Below are 18,257 nucleotides of genomic sequence, written 5' to 3'. Positions count from 1 at the left end.
AAAGGCCACTTGCAGGAGTTCAAGCTCACGTCGTCATGCAAGGGCTTAACTCTTTTCCACTATTGTGGTAAAGGGCCACTTGCAGCAATATCTAAACTACTTTGATAGGAATTCAAACTCGGATATAGAGGTGCACTTGCTGCCCTAGCCGAACTTTTTTTTTTTTTTTTTTTTGGGTGAGTTCCTGCCCTAGCCAAACTTGACTACCCCTATATTCACGGAAAACAACTGTGATCGAATGAGAGCGAGCATTGAATTCAGGCTCAAGCTTGAAAACACTTAATATCATGTTTATAATATTCATGTAATTGTCGATATTTCCATCAAAATATTCGAAAAATCAATGATCAATATGGAAAAAGACGGTGAAATATAAAATTCACCCGATATCAACGAGATATAAGAAAACCAATGAATATCAACGATATTTATTGATATTTTGCCGGAACCTACTACAGATTTGAACTTTTAACATTTTTGTGAGAAATTTTCTCTTATTCCGACTAAATAATGAATTGATATACTTATCCTGTTGCAAATTTTCTTAATTTCTATCGAAGGTAACCAATTTTGACATCAACATATCCGTTGATATTTCTATAACTTTGCATATCGACATTTCCACTTATATTGATATGTCACCGCAGATTATCAAGCTGTGTACCGATTTATATTTATTAATTCCGAAATAACAATACATCCCTACCGTTCAGATCGTTCACTGATTTATTAATTTGGGGAAAAAACTGCACAAATTACACCCCTACTAATTGAGACCTCCTAAAAATTGAGGAATAAACAAAAAAAATTAAAAATACAAAGAAATTATACTAAACTATACACCAGCAGTGTTGTTAATGCTTTCCAAGGATATGACAGCCCCGGATTTCATCTCATTTGAAGCTTGAGAACGGGACATTAGAATGTAAATAACCCACAAATGAAGGCACACGACGTAAATCGCGGCCCATATTTTCGCAGTCGGATTCCTCCTCAAAAACACTACTCCGGCCAAGAATATAGACTCCAATTGCTGAAGTGCTGAACCCAGGTGCTTCCTGCCCGACCGGATTCTGTCTTCGAATAAAGGTCTGCCCGATTCTATGTCCCTCGACGAGGCAGCTGAAAATTCGGTCAATGACTTGCTTTCGTCTAGTGACCTCGAGACAGCCTGCATGATGCATAAATTTAGTACTGTCCCTGGGATAGATCATCTTGCGCATTAAAGTTTCGTCACAAAAGACTTATCTGTATAATCAACATACCTCAATTCTGAACAGAAGAGTTGCCTTCTCGGAGGAGAGAGCCTCAACCTGGTTCAAGTGGAATCATAAACAATAGCCTTTCAAAAAAACAAACCACATCTAATATTTGAGAATCTAGGCTACACAAATTCCGTAATTAGTACGTAAGGGGCTAAAGGAAGCATCGATCATGTTGTTGTTGTTATATATGAATGCAGAATCGATTGTCAAAAGAGAAAATTATAAAAAAATGTGCATCTTAGTTACTTTCATTTAACGGGTCCCATCTCTATTGAAGCTTAAAGGTGTCTCAGCTGTATAAAACTTGACCATCAAATGGAAAATGATTCTATTCAGAAAATGTTCAAAAGCTTTTAGTTCCATTTTGTTGTTCGTTTTTCAAGTCTGGTGCATCTCTGGGTTCTTTGCAACGTTCCTTTCTTAATTATATTCTGTTTATTTTTTCAATAAACATACAAGTCGGTGATAAAGGCAAACCCAGATGTTTTTTAATGGTCTTATTTAGGTAACCAGACAAAACCTCTCACTTGAATGACCAAGGGAATTAAGAACGGTGTTGGAATGACAAACCTGGGCTTGTTTATGAATCAAATGGTCAGTCATCTGAGCAAGCCTTCGCTTGAGCTCAATTTCTATTTCTGTTGGATCCTCTATCTCTTTCCTTGTCATTTCAATGTTTGCTTCCAGCTCCTGTGCCTGAAATGTAACACGTAATTTTTCTTGTAAATGATTACGGAATATCACAAAATGTGGGCAATGCACGAATCATCCAACAGTTCTATCAGGAAACACCATTTAATCAATGCTGCCAAAAGCTTCAGTTTTAGTGTTCATAGTCTTGATGAAATGTTGATTACTTTGTGGCCTAACATCCTTCAATGGATCTATTTACTTCCAAAAACGGAAAGATGACAGTCAGATGAATCTAGCTTCGAGGGTGTCACTTAGAGAGATTGTTTGATCTGAACATAGAAGTGAACGTATTCAAGAGATGGAAAAATCCACAATTCCTGGAGGTGTTGCACTAAAAACCTGACAAATAAAACCCAAGCTATTCACAACTTTTAACAGCACAAGACCAGTTTCTTTAGCCGTATGCAAACCACATGAATTCACTATCAAGCTTTAACTTTTCACAATATTCTATCAAGTAATTCCCCGTGCCCAAGTAAATATTAACACACAGAGAGAAAGGGAAGAAAGACATAATGGATCAGCAGTTAAAAACTCTCACAGCTTTTGAATATTATAATGAAATCCTCTAACCTTATCTTGCAATCGCACAATTTTATCGGTAACAAAGGCATACTCTGCCTCCAAAATCTCTCGTTCAAGTTCAATTCCTTTTGACGCTGCTACTTTCTTTAGAGATAATTTTGTTTGATGAGTGTCGGAGATCTTCCTCCTGAGCTCTACAAGAAGACAAAGAGTTCCAAGGGATGATACACCAAACACAATATTGATTTCAACATAACATTGAAAATTTCCTTACATTGTGAAATTATTCACTGCTTTACAATATAAAGTCAATATCAGGCCAAAAAAGAAGTCAGACTCTATTCTCAATCTACTATATTCAGAACTTTTGTTTATACTCAAATCCTTTAGCCCTCGAGAGGAAATTTATATTTAAAAATGAAAAAAAAATATATATAAAAAGGACTTTTTCTAGTTTCCACACCCAATTCATTAGTTTACGATTCTAAAGAACTTACCTTCCTGGTTCACTTCTTTTAACTCAATTTGCTGTCGGAGTTCTGCTACCTGATTCGCCTGGACTCCCGAAAGAGTAAAAGAAGAAAAAGGGAAACACATCAGCAGGAGTAAAAAAACAAAAACAATAGTATTGATAACGCAAAGCAACCAAAACACATGTGAAGCGTTTCGAATTCCCAATACTTGAAATGAAAGACAAGAAGGAATGACTTTAAGCAAAGGATGATTTTTACAGTATTATTTCTCCACCATAATTGAACCACCAAAACAATTTAACCAACTGGACAATTATCTATTTCTCAGAACATCAATTCAGAAGATTATAAAATGTCCATTGGACCACATCAATCATCTGAATCAGGATATAATCATACCTCTACTTGTAGATTCCATTGCACATTGGCTAGGGATTTTGCAAGATCTGCATTTGAAGTCTGCAACCAATTTTAACCTTTAGCAATAACAAAATTCCTAACTATGAGCACGGACTAAAAAGTTCGACAAAAGGGGAAATTCTTATTTCTAGACATAACTCAGAATGAAACAGAATTGTTTTTCTAATACACATAAGAAACAGATTGGAAAAGGTTGTAGTACCTCCAGTTTAGCCAACCGCGCAAAGGCTTCCATTCTAGTGTTATTATGTTTCTGCTTTTCTAAATCAGCCGCTTCCATGGTTTCCATCATAGTCATTTGCAGCTTTGAAGCCTGAAGCATGAACGAAGGTAAATTTAAGTAATAACGTTTTACGCAAGAGGATAAAGACATTCAATTTCATTAGATAAAACAAAAATGGACAAATAGGATTAATGCAGCCAACCTAGGAAGAATGATAAGAACAACAAAATCCTAATAATCTTATTCTTACCTCTTGTGCTTGTTGTTTCACTTGCTCTTCAAGTATTTTTTCCAAACTCTGCTTCTCACCCTCCAATCTGGCAACCATATTTTCCCTCTCTTTGATGGCCTCCACAGCTTTAGCTGCCGCTTTCTCCGCCAGAATCTTCTCCCTCTTCTTTCTCCTTTCCTCCTTCTCACGCTCACTCTCGGAATCAGAACTTGAACCTGTGTCTGTGTCCGACTCAGAGCTCCCATCACTTACCGAAGTAAAACCTCTCTTTAAATCCTCAGAGGTAGAACTTCTGGACGCTTCGATAGACTCAAGCTTTCTCAACCGATCGTCAACATTCTCCCTTCCTAACTTCTTATTAGAACCCCCATCATCCTTCTTCACCGACTGTAAAGAAACCTCAGCAGAAAGTTCCTTAGAATCAAAACGCCCACCATTTTCTTCATTTCCCTTATCTTCTGTTTCCTCTAAAGTGTTCAATGCCACATCTTTATAATCCAACTCTCGTCCTTCCAAGATCTTACCATCACTCTTCAATTCAACACTTGAAGACCTCTCCAGTGAATTTGAAACCGAAAAGCCAGACTCCTCCCCGTCGCTTACTTTCCCATTCAACTTACTTCCTTCCCCAACACTTGCCCTCCGCGTCGACTTCACAACATTATTACCGCCACTCTTTTGATTCTTCTTAGCCTCCAAAACCGACAAACCCGAAGTGGAACTGGCACTCCCCTGCCTCCTACCATCCTTCCTCAAACCCCGAACCCCGGGGAAACCATTGCCGCGATTCGCGGCAGAAGTAGTTCCCCGATTCGGTGTACTACTAAGGAGTTGAGTCCAGTCACCGTCAGTAAGAGTCTTCCTAGGTTTCAGAACTCCACCAATATCTATATCCCTATTACTTTTATTACCATCATCATTAACGTTAATGTTATTACTAACGATGTTTAAGCTCGGATCACTGGTTAATTTTCCGCGATAATCACTAATTTGATTTTCTAGGGTTTTCTTCTTTAACTGATCCTTCAAAGGCACACTGCCCCCCGCTCTCGTCGGCGTGTCCAAGCTCAATTCGTCGGCGATCTGCTTCTCGTTTTTCCGCAGCGATTCCGCAGCTTGCTGATCGATCTGAACCGTCCATTTCACAATCACACGGATTTTACATTACTACTCCAAATAGATCGAACTCAAAAATTAAAAAAAAAAAAAAAATTGCAGATTGACTAGTTAATTCAATTAAGATTAATTCTAATTCAATTTTTGTTTAATTTTATAGTTTTCAGGATTGGGAGGAGATGGAGGAGAAGAATTGAACCTGTTGGAGGATAGTTTCGGCGGCTCTGAGCTTGGAGGAGATCCAGTTCGCCATGGTCGTGCTAGTTCGGCGAAACGCAGCGTTTAGTACTTCTGGAGAGAATCGAGGTGCATTGTTGGCGAAACGCAGTGTTTAGTATTTGCAGAGGATGAAGGAAGAGGCGGAGGAGGAAGAAGAACCTTGGGGAAATGGGATGGAATGATGTGAATGGGGGAGGGAGGAGGGTGAAAATGCTCGAGTCACGGGCGGGTGACGGTGTCAGTAATTCGGCCGTTAGATTTCGGGTGACCGTTTTGTGGTTGGTTTATGTCATTTTAAGACATCGAGGGCCTTTGATTATATTTTAGTTTTTTAAAAGTTTTATTGTTGTCATTTAGTATTACGGTTTAGTGGTATTCATTTTTATTTCTAAAAATGAAGTTTTAAATTTGATTCTTGTCAAAAACGAATTTGAACTACATTATTGCTAGCCGATTATAAAACTAAGCCTACCTCGTTTTAATGTAAATAATATCATTTATTAAAAAAGAGTTTTTATTTTAAAATTTAACTAGTACATGCCCTTTAAGGGAAGGGATCCCATTTTAAAAAAAAAATGGAGACACCCTCTTGATCATTAGATTTGAATTTAATGAAATTATGTGGCTGAGATTAAATCACAAGCCACAAAATCTCAACCACAGGATTTCATTAAAGCCAAATCTAATAGTTAAGAGGATGTCCCTATTTATTTTTTGAAAAATAAGGATCCATTCCCTTAAAGGCTTCCTTAACTAGTATATGTCCACATACGATGCGGGACTATATTTTTTTTTATTTTTTTATTTTAGGGGTAAATATAATTTATCTTGAGGCTACATATTGCATGATATGGGCCAAACTTAACTGACCCCTTTAACTCGATTTCCTTTACGCCTTTGGTTGGAGATTAATTTTGTCTATTTTAAAGTTAAGTGTGGCATGTAGCCCTTGGCCAAAGAAAAGCAAGATGAAGACTAAACGCGTTGTTTGCAAAAATGCTCTTTAAGATATATATATTTTTTAAATCGATAATGTGGTTCAAATTCAACTTTAGTAATAATCGAATCTAAGATTTCTCATTTACAAGTGAAGAAAAATATTATTTAACCGTAATATTAAGTAGCGTTGTTTAAGATATTAGAATTAGAATGACCTGAACATAAGTATGTTTGGGGTCATATCATTCATTAATTAAAAGTGTATAATTTCACTTTTGCTTAATTTTCTTCACGTTTTATTTATCATTGTCTCATCAGTTTCAGCATTTGGTTTCATCATTTTTCCTTGATCTTGACTTCTAAAATCTTGAGGTTATTATGCCTTGTCGTATAAGCATGTGCGTTGCCGTCGTCCTTGTCGTCATCATCACCTTCTTTTTATTTATCATCGTCTCTTAATATTTATGTGAATTGGATGACAGCGAACCCTAAGTTTCTTCCTCCAATCTTCGATGCAAAGGTGTCTTTGGTTTCATCATTTTCCCTTGCTTTTAGATTTTAAGATCTCAAGTTGTTTCTGCTATCTCTTTTTTCTTTTGTTCCAAAAGAGGTTGCGAACCATGATTATTCATTATTTTTAGACTCAAAAGAGCCTAGTTAGCAATTGCATCCTATCTAAGGCCATGATAAGCAGATTCACAGCTTATAAAGTACCAAACTCATGACCTCTAAATGCTTTTAAGTTTATTTGAATAGGAATTTTTTTTAATTTTGTTTCAAAAATTAAATCCCATTATTTAAAAAAAAAAAAAAAAAAAGGATCAGTTACTCTCTCTGTCTTTTTGGGGCTCGAAAGATTCACAAAGACATTTCAAATCCCTTGATCACCACATCTTGTGATTCACAGTGCGAGAAGTCGAACCTATGACGTGTTCTATGGAATACTGATCTGGAATTCGTTTCTAACTATTAGGCAACCCCGTGGTGGCTACAGTGAAATCCCATTTTGAATAATATTTTTTGTCTCAATAAATGCAAATTCAAACATATATTTGACGTTGGCACACAAAAAGTTACACCGGCTAATTTGAGCAACAATAACTAGATGGCTTAGTAGCCGTAACTTCATGATCATCACCACCAATATGGATGGTTTCCTTCGCACCACCGAGACTATTACTCGCAACACTCGTTTCTTCCACTTTTGCTTCCAAACTTTTCTGCCTCGTAATGTCATGAATCTTAGAAATCATAACCAAAAATACTTGCTCCACGTTCACATTCTCTAACGCAGACGTTTCCATGAAGCACAACCCTTCTGCCTCTGCAAAACTTTTGCCTTCTTCCTCGTCGACCTCTCGAGACTGGCTCAAATCCGACTTGTTTCCGACGAGGACAATGACCATGTCGAAATTACCAAACTCGCGGAGCTCCCGCAACCAGTTTCTCACGTTTTCGAAGGATTGTCTCCGGGAAATGTCGTACACCAGAATGGCGCCAAGCGCCCCACGGTAGTATGAGCTCGTGATTGCTCTAAATCTGAATTAATAAACAAAAGTATAATTAACCACCACTACTCAATAAGCATAAGCATAAATATATTTTTCTTCATTAGTACTTCTAACAAAAACGTTAACCATCACAAAAGTGTCTTTGTGTAGGAAATAATTCTGCTTATAAGTGCTTTCATTACAGACATGTCCAAATACTTCGTGAAAATGCATCATGAAGAAGCACCTAATAGATGCTTGTCAAAAAAATAGTGTTATAGTCCATAAACACTTATAAGTTTTTCAATGTAGTCAAATTGGCGTATTTCTTTTACAAGCAATATTAGTGGAAGGCGAATCGAATCAAGGATTTCATGTGTAAAAGATAAATATTCTTAATCACTTGAACTACAAATCCGTTACTGCAAAAAAAATGTTTTTAACCCTTAAAAAACTGTCTCAAAACAAATCCTAAGTTCCACTAATTCGCGGAGTGTGGATCACACATAATGTCTTATATAATTATGCTACTTCTGATGTCTTGTATAATCACATTACTTTTTTTTTTTTTTTTTTGAACAATAATCACATTACCTATTAAATTGTTGTTGTGCGATGAAAGGAACTTTTCTCTACCACCTCAAAGAATCCAAGATTAAGAAAGTAAACTGAAGAAGGTGAAAAGCAGAAAACTAGGGCAAAAATCACTTTACCTTAATTAGCGGCCACCTAATGGATTAATCACTTACGCTCACCAGTCGCAACAACGATAAAGACAAAGACATCCAGAAAAGCAAATAAAAGGAACTCCAAACTTTGAGCTCTATCCTATTGCTACTTTAAAAAAGGCAAAGGTGGAATGGCGAGGAGATTATCTTAAAAGCGTAATTTTTTATGAACTTTTTAATAGATTGTTAGTTTATGTGTTTTTGTATATATTTGATAATGTTGCTACAAAAGTAAATGTTAAACTAGTAGGTGATAAAGAGTCTATGAAGACTCTCACAAAGTTGGATTCTTCGTAAGAGAAATGCTAAGAAAACTCTCTCAAAGTGAGATTGTCCGTCACCTCATCTTTTTTGCACAATGTTTTATAATGACATGTGAATTGTGTCAAAAACATGAGGTGGTGACAAGTCCATGGAGAGTTCCATTTTTTAGAAAGTCTCATTAGTATTTCTCTCTCTTCATAGACTCTCTGCAACATCACAATTTAATGTCAATTTCAGCTAACATTATAAAACATTTTGTCAAAACCATGAGGCGGTATAAAAAGGAAAAGGATCATCGTCGGATCTTTTTCCTAAGGATTTAGCAATCATGTCCGTTCATCATATATTGTACGGTCAGTTTTCGTTAGGTACTATTTATATTTGAATTTTAAATAATTTTTGACCTCACGATGTACGATGAACTGACAGAATTACAGAATTCCTAGAAAAAGGATCCGGCTATGATCATTTTCCGTATGAAAAGTCCACTTTTGAGAGTGACCTTTTGACATTTCTCAAAATATATTTTAGGTAAAAGGGCCCCACCAGGGCGGATTATTTAACTAGGGGTATAATTACAACTTTTGACGTTAATGGGACCAAATCATGAAGGGGAAGGCACGGTTGAACAGTTGTGTTCATATCCATAATTCAGTTGCTTCAAAAGATCGGCAAACGTAAAAGCATCTTTAAACCAAAAAAAAATAATAATAATAATAAGAGAAAAGCTAGGACAATTTTTGGAAAACTGATCGCATGAAAAATAACATTCAACTTACATAAATATTCTACGTAATCAGCGCAAAGGATGTCGTTCGATCTATAACACAAGAGAAATAAAGCATGGTGGCGGACAGAAGGGAGAATGACTAACGTATGCTTTCAGAATGATACATGCGTCCTAAACTAATAATACAACATGAACTTGTTTTGTAGTATTTTTAAAATAGTTGAAGAAAAATTCTTAATTAAAAATGGAAGTAAATGCTTGAAAAAAACACTCGAAGTGTTTTGTAACTCAAAATATATTATCTAAAAGTACTTTTAGTTATCTTAGAAGTACTTTCAAACTAACAGTAGGATCGCCCAGTAAGAGGAGGTGGGTTTTCAAGTTATTCAATTGTAAGCATATGCATGTTCTTCAAATATATTCCAAAGACTATGATCAAGTGAAACAAAATCAAAATTAAGAAGATGAAGTGAGGGAGGGAGGCGTACCTTTCTTGGCCGGCAGTGTCCCAAATTTGAGCCTTGACGATCCTATCGGCAACCTTGATATTCCGGTAAGCGAATTCGACGCCGATGGTGGGCTTGGAATCCAACCGGAATTCGTCTTTGGAAAACCTGGATAGCAAATTCGATTTGCCAACTCCGGAGTCTCCGATCAAAACTGCCTTAAACAAGTAATCACACTCTTCATCGATCGAATCACCCATCAACATTTACGCTAATTACTTGATGATCCAATTAATTACCTCTCTTAAACACTCATTAACTAATTAATCATAAACATACAGACAAGCTAAGAAAACTAGAAACAATTTGGGAAGAGGCAGAGCAAATGAAAGGTGGAGGAAGAGACCAATATGTTGGACATATTTACATATATATATATATACATTTACATATATATATATACATATATATATATATATATATTATGTGTGTGAACAAGTCCAAATCAGTAGAGCATAAGGAAATGAATTGATATTGTTCATTTGCTTTTGGAGGGTAGTGAGTCCTTTACATGTGATAACATTGAAAAGGACATGATGACTGCTCCCTTTAGCACAAATTAAGCAAACTTTATTTAAGGCTTACGTTGGGGTCGAGGTCAGCCTCACAATGAATTGGTCATAAAAATTTATTCCGTATTCGTATTTGACGAGAATCGAATCTAAAATGTCTCACTTATAAACTAATCAAACGTAATCTTGAATTCACCTCAATTCTTTTCTTTTCACAAATGAATTTAGTCCTCACAACAACTTATAATTGATAATGTTAGCGAGATACAAAAATCTCATTTGCATTGAAATAAGTGTTCGATTAGTCTAAAAAATTGCATTTTTAGCGAAGAGTCGTTTGTTGTCACTTCCGATCTATTGAAAGTGCCTTGTAAATTCAAGATTTGGGTAGTAGATAGAATAAACCGAACTCATCCAACGATAAACAAGGGATGGTGAGCATGACTACCATTTAAGGTGGTGAGCAAATATAATTCCAAATTTGAATGCTGACAGCCATCATGTGACCTAATAGTCGCAGTATTTTGTGTAACATGACAGTTGACACGTGATTAGATTTAGATTTCCTTGGTTCTGGACTTCATATTTCCCGTGAAACAACAGTGTCCAGCCACATTGACCAGGGCTGTCCTTACTGCAAAAACAGATTGGGCCTTATGATGAAGCCCATTCCATTTTTGGGCTTCAAAACTTATCTGAATTGTTTTACATTTTCCCTTTCACATAATTGAAGGGAAATTTTTCTCATCTGCAACTACCCAAAACAAATTATTCGGACGTACAAACTAACGTACTTTCTTCACATAAAATTAACATATTTGCTATCAAACTCTCTAATACATACGAGTCTAATTATTTATTTAATTAAATCAAAGCATCATCGTATTAGAATTAACATAATTAAATCCTACTAATATATACGAGTCTAATCATATTAAAGAGTATGACGAGTGCGTAAGATATTAAAGAGTTTGTTAACAAGTGAGTGAGGTTTGCGTCTGAATATCGTCACACGTTTACTTATTTAATTAAATCAAGCAATGGCTGCCTGGCAGGTGTCGTGCTGTCCAAAACTTTGTGGAGGCACATCCAGATTATGACCACGTTAGCCTCAATTCTATTCATATTTAAACCAATGATAGTGTAAGTCCGAGAGACAATTTGGTAGTATTATCAGGGTATCTTCTCGGGAGAAATAAATTGTAGATGCTAAAAATACTTTTTCTAGAGGGAATTTTTTTGCTCACCATCATTTAGGATTGGTTTGATATTGCTGTATTTTGAAAAAAAAAAATGTTTCTGCTGTGCTGTGAGAATAAGCAGTTATGAAATAAAGCAGCAGAATGTTTGGTAAATTTTTTTGTAAAAGTGCTTTTGAAAAGAAAAAAAAACAGTATGATAGTGTTTGGTAAACTTTTATGTAAAACAGTTGTGACTGTGTGAAATGACAAAAAAATGATATAATACTATATTATTATTATGATATTTTATTTAATATTACTATTTTTATATGAGGATTTTGTGTGGCCGTGGGGCCCACACCCCATTTCCCTTATCACCGTGTCTTCCTTTCCTTCTACACTCTCGAAAACTCTCAGCTCTCTCTCAGCACTCTCTCCTCCACCGAGACAACCCCACACACAAACCTTCAGTCTCAGACCATTTCACCACCAGATTATCATCATCTCCATCCCAACAAATTTAACCCCAAGTTTGGGTTACAAGAATCGTGTTTTGGGTGCTGGGGATAAGAAAATCTAAGAACTCAAATCTCTGAGCTCTTCGGCAAGAATCAAGGCAAAATCAGTCCTTTCCCTTCTTCCCATTTCACCCCTCTATCAGATTTCTCAGTCCCCAAACACCAAAACTAACCCACCTCTTGGATCTCATCGCCCCTCCCTCCTCTACATATCCCTCCCCCACCATTCCCATTCCCCCTTCATATCCCACCTCCCCATTTCCCCATTCCCAATTCCCATCTCTCTGCGGGAATCAAAACGAGGATCTCACTTTGCTTTTGCTTTGCTTCACTGCACTCTAATGGCTTCCTTCACTGTCCCCTGTCCCAAGGCGTGCGCCGCCCCCGTTTCCCGCCTCGGTTCCTCCGCCCACCTCTTGGATCTCAATGCCCTTCCATATCCGGCGAAATAAGAATATCAACTATGAAGATTCGATCTTCAACCCAGCAAGAAGAAGAACTGGAGGAGGGTATTTTTTAGATTGTGAAAGTTTCATTAAATTCTACTGTTCACCCACCTCTTGACAAAAAAAAAAAAAAAAAAAGCTGGTTTTGAGAAGCAGCATTTTGTTGCTTTGGCTTTTTGCCACTTTTCAGCTTAAAATGACAGGAACTTTGAAAATAAGCAAACTTACCAAACACAAATTTTGCTCCAGCTTTTTTTCATCTCTGCTTTTGTTTTAAGCACCTCAATGCCAAACCAGAGCTTAGTGTGATGTATGCTCATCACCTTATTAATCACCGTTAGATGCGTTTGAATTTTAAGATTTGTACCTATCCACTATTCGAATCTCAAAATTCAAACTCATCTAACGGTAATAAATAGAATGATGCACATACACCATACTAAATAATGGTGAGAAAAAAATGCTCCCTCCTATTATTTTGTTCAAAGATGGTTTGGGGTTACTCAATTTTTTTTTTTTTTTTCAATAATAATTTCTTAAAAAAGTTGGGACTTTTATTGTATTTGATAAGTTAAAACTATTGGTCCAAAACAGCTCAACACATCATAACAGAAGCAATTTCAAAGGAAAAAAATACTAACCCCAAACTAACAACTAAACTATCCATGAGCTGATGGTCCAGTAGTAAAGGACGAATGATGAGGCTTCATTAAAATTAAAAACTGAAGATCTCGAGTTCGAAACCTCCTGTTGGTGTGGAAGCTAGACTTGTGACCAAAAGGAGACTGAAATGCCTCTGTGAGTTTCCGATCCCTGAAAGGGGTGGATAACCGTATAACTTACTAGCAGTTGACCCCCTTTTCAACTCGACCTCCCCCTTCTCTCTTTCTCTCAAATGGGTTCGAGCAGCAGTCGACGCGCCCATCTCGCCCCCGAGTCTATCGCACCGCCAGTCGTTCCAAACTCTCCTCTTTCGTCTGCGGTGGCTCCTCCGCACCTGCTACTCACGAGGTACCCTTTTCTTCTTGTTCATCATCAACCGTCAATAAGTACTAATCTAGCTGCCAGAATAATCTAACGGTCAATAATCCTGATGTACCCTATAATTCAATCCATGCTATTAAAAACCTAAAAGAGCAGTTTCCTAATTCCTAAAATTTCGGCAACTTGGCAGCCCAACCATGTTTGGACTTTTTTGACCGCGTGTCGCACGGTTGCACCCACCACCAATCACCATCAGATTTCCCCCACCACCAGGTCCACCACTATTACACATGCTCCGCCGCCGCTTTTCACCTCCTTCCGCCGCCAATAACTAACTTATTTCTTACCATAGTTTTTACATAAATATTCTCAAAAAGCAAATTAAAAGGAAAATTAATAGCGCAATAACATTCATTAAGGGCAAAGTGCCCAAGGGGGATAGAGAATTTTCTCGAGAAACAAACAGAAAATAGAGGGAAATGCGATGCGATTTCGAACAACTTAACCCAAATGTATTCACAAATACTACAATTATTAAAGTGGAGGACGTGATCAGATCCTATTTTTTCCACGAACACATCCATTTGATGATCTAATAGTATATTATTAGTTAAACCCTAACAGATGGAGATTCGGATCTAAATTCAGCACCTGGATTGAGATAGATGATTACCGTGTGCGGCACTAGGCGGCAGGGTTGGCGGCATTGGTGCCGTCGGCGGAGGCTTTGTGTCCCATCATCTTCTTGAACTCCTCGAAATTCACATTCCCGTCGCCGTCGGCATCGACGGTCTTGATCATCCGGTGGCAGTCCTCGATCGTGCAGGGCATGTTGAGGCGGTTGAGCACCAGGTGGAGCTCGTTGGCGGAGATGAGGCCGTTCCGATCCTGGTCGTAGAGATCGAAGGCGTCTTTGAGCTCGGTGACGCCGCCGTCCTTGGGGCCGGCGACCCAGAAGGCGTTGAACTCGTCGAGGCAAATGAAGCCGTCGTTGTCGGTGTCGAGATCGACCATGAATCGCTTGAGCTCGTCGTCGGAGACGGTGGAGCCGAGGGCCGTGAGGACGTTGCCGAGCTCGTTGACGGAGATCTTGCCGTCGCCGTTGGAGTCGAAGCTTTTGAAGACCTTCCGGACCTCGTCGGTGACGGCGGGTTTGGGGTCGGTGGAGGTTGGAGCACCGTTGGTTGCCATGGAGGTTGTGGTTTTTTGGTAAATTGGTATTCTCAGAGTCTGCAGATTTGAAGAGGGAAAGGGGGTAGTCTTTGGGTATTTATACAGAAATGGGGAAGGGGAAGTCAGAGGGAAGGGGGGATTTTTGGAGCCACCAAGAAAAGCGGGGAAAATTATGGAGAGAAACAGAATGGAGGACAAAAATTAGAAATTAAAAAAGGAAATTTTATTATTGACCCTTGAATTATAGCCGTGTTCCACTTTAGTCCTTTGAACTTTCAATTTGATTTTGAGCTCGTTGGAAATAACATTCAGTTAAGCGTTTTTTGTAAAAGTATATTAAAAATTTTAAGAAAAGCACAAGTTATTTCTGAATGTAGCACGTGACACATATTTATTGCATAAAATACTTATTTTGTCACATACGGTCAAGAACATTTTTTGAGTTATATTGAAAGAACTTCAAAATGTTTTCTTGGGTGTTTTGACCCCCAATTTTTACCCCCCCCCCACACACACACACAAAAAGAACCTAAATTTCAATTCATCTTAACTTGTTCTTGTAACTTAACTACCAGAATTCCAAACGTTTGTTAGTTTTTCTTTCGTATACAATATTTTGCTGACGTAGATATTCTTAAAGGTGGTTATGTATATTGTACGTGATGAAATTGAAAAAGGATTGCGATTTGAAATTGAGGGAGCTCAAAACCAAATGCGAAGGTAAACTAAGCAATGGAATCTGATTCCTTTGGATAATTGTTGGCGTGTGGGATCAAGTTTCAAAGCGATAACTCGGCGTGGGAGCTTTCCTATTCCACTTTCAAGTTTGGGGAAGACGGAAGCTCGGAAGAAGGCAGGGATTGGAATGGGATGGGATTGATGGCGATTCAATACTCTCACCTTCCTTCATTTCCCAAATACCTTATGTAGACTAGACATACAAATTCATTTTCGATCCATCGCACACCTTAAATTATCGTTTTGAATAAAGTAGGTTTGTATCAAACTCGTTAATCAAAAAATTAAATTAATGACCTCTCGCATGTTAACAAAATGTATTATACTGTTTTTAAATTGTAATACCAATAGCGACACACGACGTAGTCAAATGCATGGATAACTCTCGAATTATAGTTTTATTGTAACAGTCCGTTCCGAAAATTTTAAAACGTACGCATGAAAATACGATTTTGCCCCTAGTGCGATTTCTTTACGTTTTGTGGTTATTTTTGGTTGGTTGTTGGCTGATGGTGGACCACACATTCCCCTCACCCTTTCTCCCTATCCCTGCACCCTGTCCCGAGTTCCCTTCCCTTCCCATTTCCTACCCATGTGTACGGACACACACACAAACCCATCAAATCTTCACAGATCGAAGAAACAAAGTACATATCCATGCTCGTGAGGTTCATTGGAGTCCAACCATACCCATTTCAGGTAAGAATACCTTCGTTTTCACGTCGAACTCGGGATACTCGATTTTGGGTACTGTTCATGCACACGTAATTTCTCATGTTTTTGGGAATTTCAAGCTTGTATGAAGCTTGGTGAGGTCCCTAGGAGGCTTGGGGTGGTTCGTTTGAAGGTTTTGGACGTCGGGATCACGAGTTTCAAGGTTGGCCGGAGTTGGGGTGATTTTCCAGGCGAGATTTCGTGGATTTTAGCACTTGAAAGTGGTATGATCTTGTTCCTCTCATTGTAAGCTTCATTTTGGTACCAATTTTGTGAAATTTGGTTGAAAAACGAAGAAGATATCACGATTTAAAGTTTTCCCGATTTTCCGGCGCCGAAGCCTTGCCGGAGAAGACGACGGAATATTTCGTCAAAACTGACGGAATATTCCTAACGCTGTTGACGGTTACCGTTAGGGATAACGGAATATTCCTGACGGCATCAACTGACGCCGTCAGCGTGCCAGGCACGTGCCTGCGCGTGGCCGTGCCTTGGTCGGCGCGTGGGGGTGCGTGCGGCGGTGAAAAATTATTTTAAAAATATGGGGATGTTCCTGAGGTTGAGTAGATCACGTTGGTGTATTCATTCACCCTATTTGAGCTTTGTATGAGAAGTTATTTCTAAAGGTTGATTATGTGCTTTAAAATTAACGTTTTTATAGTTGTTTCGCATATAGGTGAATCCTATCACGAGGACGAGCGTGGTCACTCGAGGCAGGGGGCTACGACCCTTCCACTTACCAGTGAGTGGGCTTTTGGTTTTCCGTATATACCTATATACTTATATTTTTCCCAGAAAGTGATTTAAAACATTTATTAGTTATATGCCATATATTATGTTGCCACTTGTTATGCATGATTAGTTGCATTTATATATTTGTATGTATTGGTGTTGCGGACGCACAGGTAAGTGCCAGGTAAGTGTAATTCATGTTTACATTCAGTAGTGATTTGAGATGCTTAGAGAGCTCATAACCTGCACCCCCGGTGTTAGTGCTCCCGCCCAGAGTTGGGCACAGTCCTTCACGTGATGTTCACTTCCCGCACCACACGCTCAGCTTGGATCCAAGTTAGGTGCACAGTCCTGTCGTACAGACCACTTTAGGTGGTTCCGACTCGTAGGTGACCCGCGACTATTCGCCCAGCCTTCACGTGATCGTAGCACTTGAGCGTATATATATATATATATATATATATATATATTACACCCAGGCCTGTCGTACAGACCACTTTAGCTGGTTCCGACTCGTAGGTGACCCGCGACTATTCGCCCAGCCTTCACGTGATCGTAGCACTTGAGCGTATATATATATTACACCTAGACCTGTCGTACATATCACTTTAGGTGGTTCCGACTCGTGTGCAGGTTTAGTTAGTGAGATTGAGATTTGAGCTCTAGATTCAGCCGTACAGGTCACGTTAGGTGACTCCGGCTGATAGATTATATGACATTGATATGTGAGATTACCTGAGCACTTGCATTTCATTTTGAGGTGTTGGCATAACATATTCTTGAGCATTGGTATATATATATATATATATATATCTATTTTCTGGGAAGTATACAGGTTTTACGGCGAGGGGTTAGAACTTATTTATTAAATGGTTTTCGAAAAGCTTTGTTTTTGCCCACTCACGCTTTTGTTTTGCGCCCCTCCAGGTTCTAGTTGGCTAGCACGTTTGGTGGTTTCCCTGAGGATTTTCCCGGCATATCTGACAGACGATCACCAGCGTAGGACCACCTTCGGGTGTACTTTTGTTGCGTCATTTTCTCTTGGACTGCTTTAGGCTTTATGCTCTGAACTTAGCGTCGCACTCACATTGCACTTGTTTATTGTTACCTTATGTAAGGCTAGTTTTTATTTATTCGTACTATTTACATTATTATTATTTTATTAGCTTCCGCACTGTGTACATGGTTACGTCACTTCCACGTGACAGCCAGCATGCCCTGATCTAGGTCGGGGTGTGTCATTTATTTCAAGGCTTTTTTATACAAATAATTGTCCCCTTAAAATTGCCATTTAGTCTCATTTTTTTTACCTCCTAAAACAGAATTTGTCTAACTTTGTACTCTAAAACTCCCAAAATTGAGTCATTTTCATCCTATTTTCATAAATTATGTCTCGTGGACGCTAAATGAAATAGTAGTCTAGACATTTCAGATCA

General features: G+C 38.2%; 3 protein-coding genes across 3 annotated transcripts; all 3 read right to left on the bottom strand.

The window, feature by feature from the left end:
- Nucleotides 1-648: 648 nt before the first annotated feature.
- On the bottom strand, nt 649-5,484 carry LOC137710414 (golgin candidate 2). Its single transcript, XM_068449424.2, has 9 exons — nt 5,147-5,484; nt 3,850-4,959; nt 3,579-3,689; nt 3,356-3,415; nt 2,981-3,038; nt 2,532-2,677; nt 1,836-1,961; nt 1,266-1,313; nt 649-1,171 (listed from the first exon to the last, which is right to left on the bottom strand). Exons 1-9 carry the CDS (start codon nt 5,198-5,200, stop codon nt 836-838), a joined length of 2,049 nt encoding a protein of 682 aa, XP_068305525.2. The 5' UTR covers nt 5,201-5,484; the 3' UTR covers nt 649-835.
- Nucleotides 5,485-7,094: 1,610 nt separating this feature from the next.
- Nucleotides 7,095-10,177, bottom strand: LOC137710448 (ras-related protein RABA6a). The gene is made up of 2 exons (XM_068449470.2): nt 9,806-10,177; nt 7,095-7,644 (listed from the first exon to the last, which is right to left on the bottom strand). Exons 1-2 carry the CDS (start codon nt 10,027-10,029, stop codon nt 7,188-7,190), a joined length of 681 nt encoding a protein of 226 aa, XP_068305571.1. The 5' UTR covers nt 10,030-10,177; the 3' UTR covers nt 7,095-7,187.
- A 3,668-nt stretch (nt 10,178-13,845) lies between these two features.
- On the bottom strand, nt 13,846-14,739 carry LOC137710449 (putative calcium-binding protein CML27). Its single transcript, XM_068449471.2, has one exon. It carries the CDS (start codon nt 14,653-14,655, stop codon nt 14,149-14,151), a length of 507 nt encoding a protein of 168 aa, XP_068305572.1. The 5' UTR covers nt 14,656-14,739; the 3' UTR covers nt 13,846-14,148.
- Between the last annotated feature and the right edge of the window lie 3,518 nt (nt 14,740-18,257).

The sequence above is a fragment of the Pyrus communis genome, chromosome 6 (genome assembly GCF_041283825.1).
Source record: "Pyrus communis isolate YQ-2024b chromosome 6, ASM4128382v1, whole genome shotgun sequence".
Lineage (NCBI taxonomy): Eukaryota > Viridiplantae > Streptophyta > Magnoliopsida > Rosales > Rosaceae > Pyrus > Pyrus communis.
Note: the sequence above shows the minus strand (reverse complement) of the source record. Positions and strands in the feature narration are given on the sequence as shown.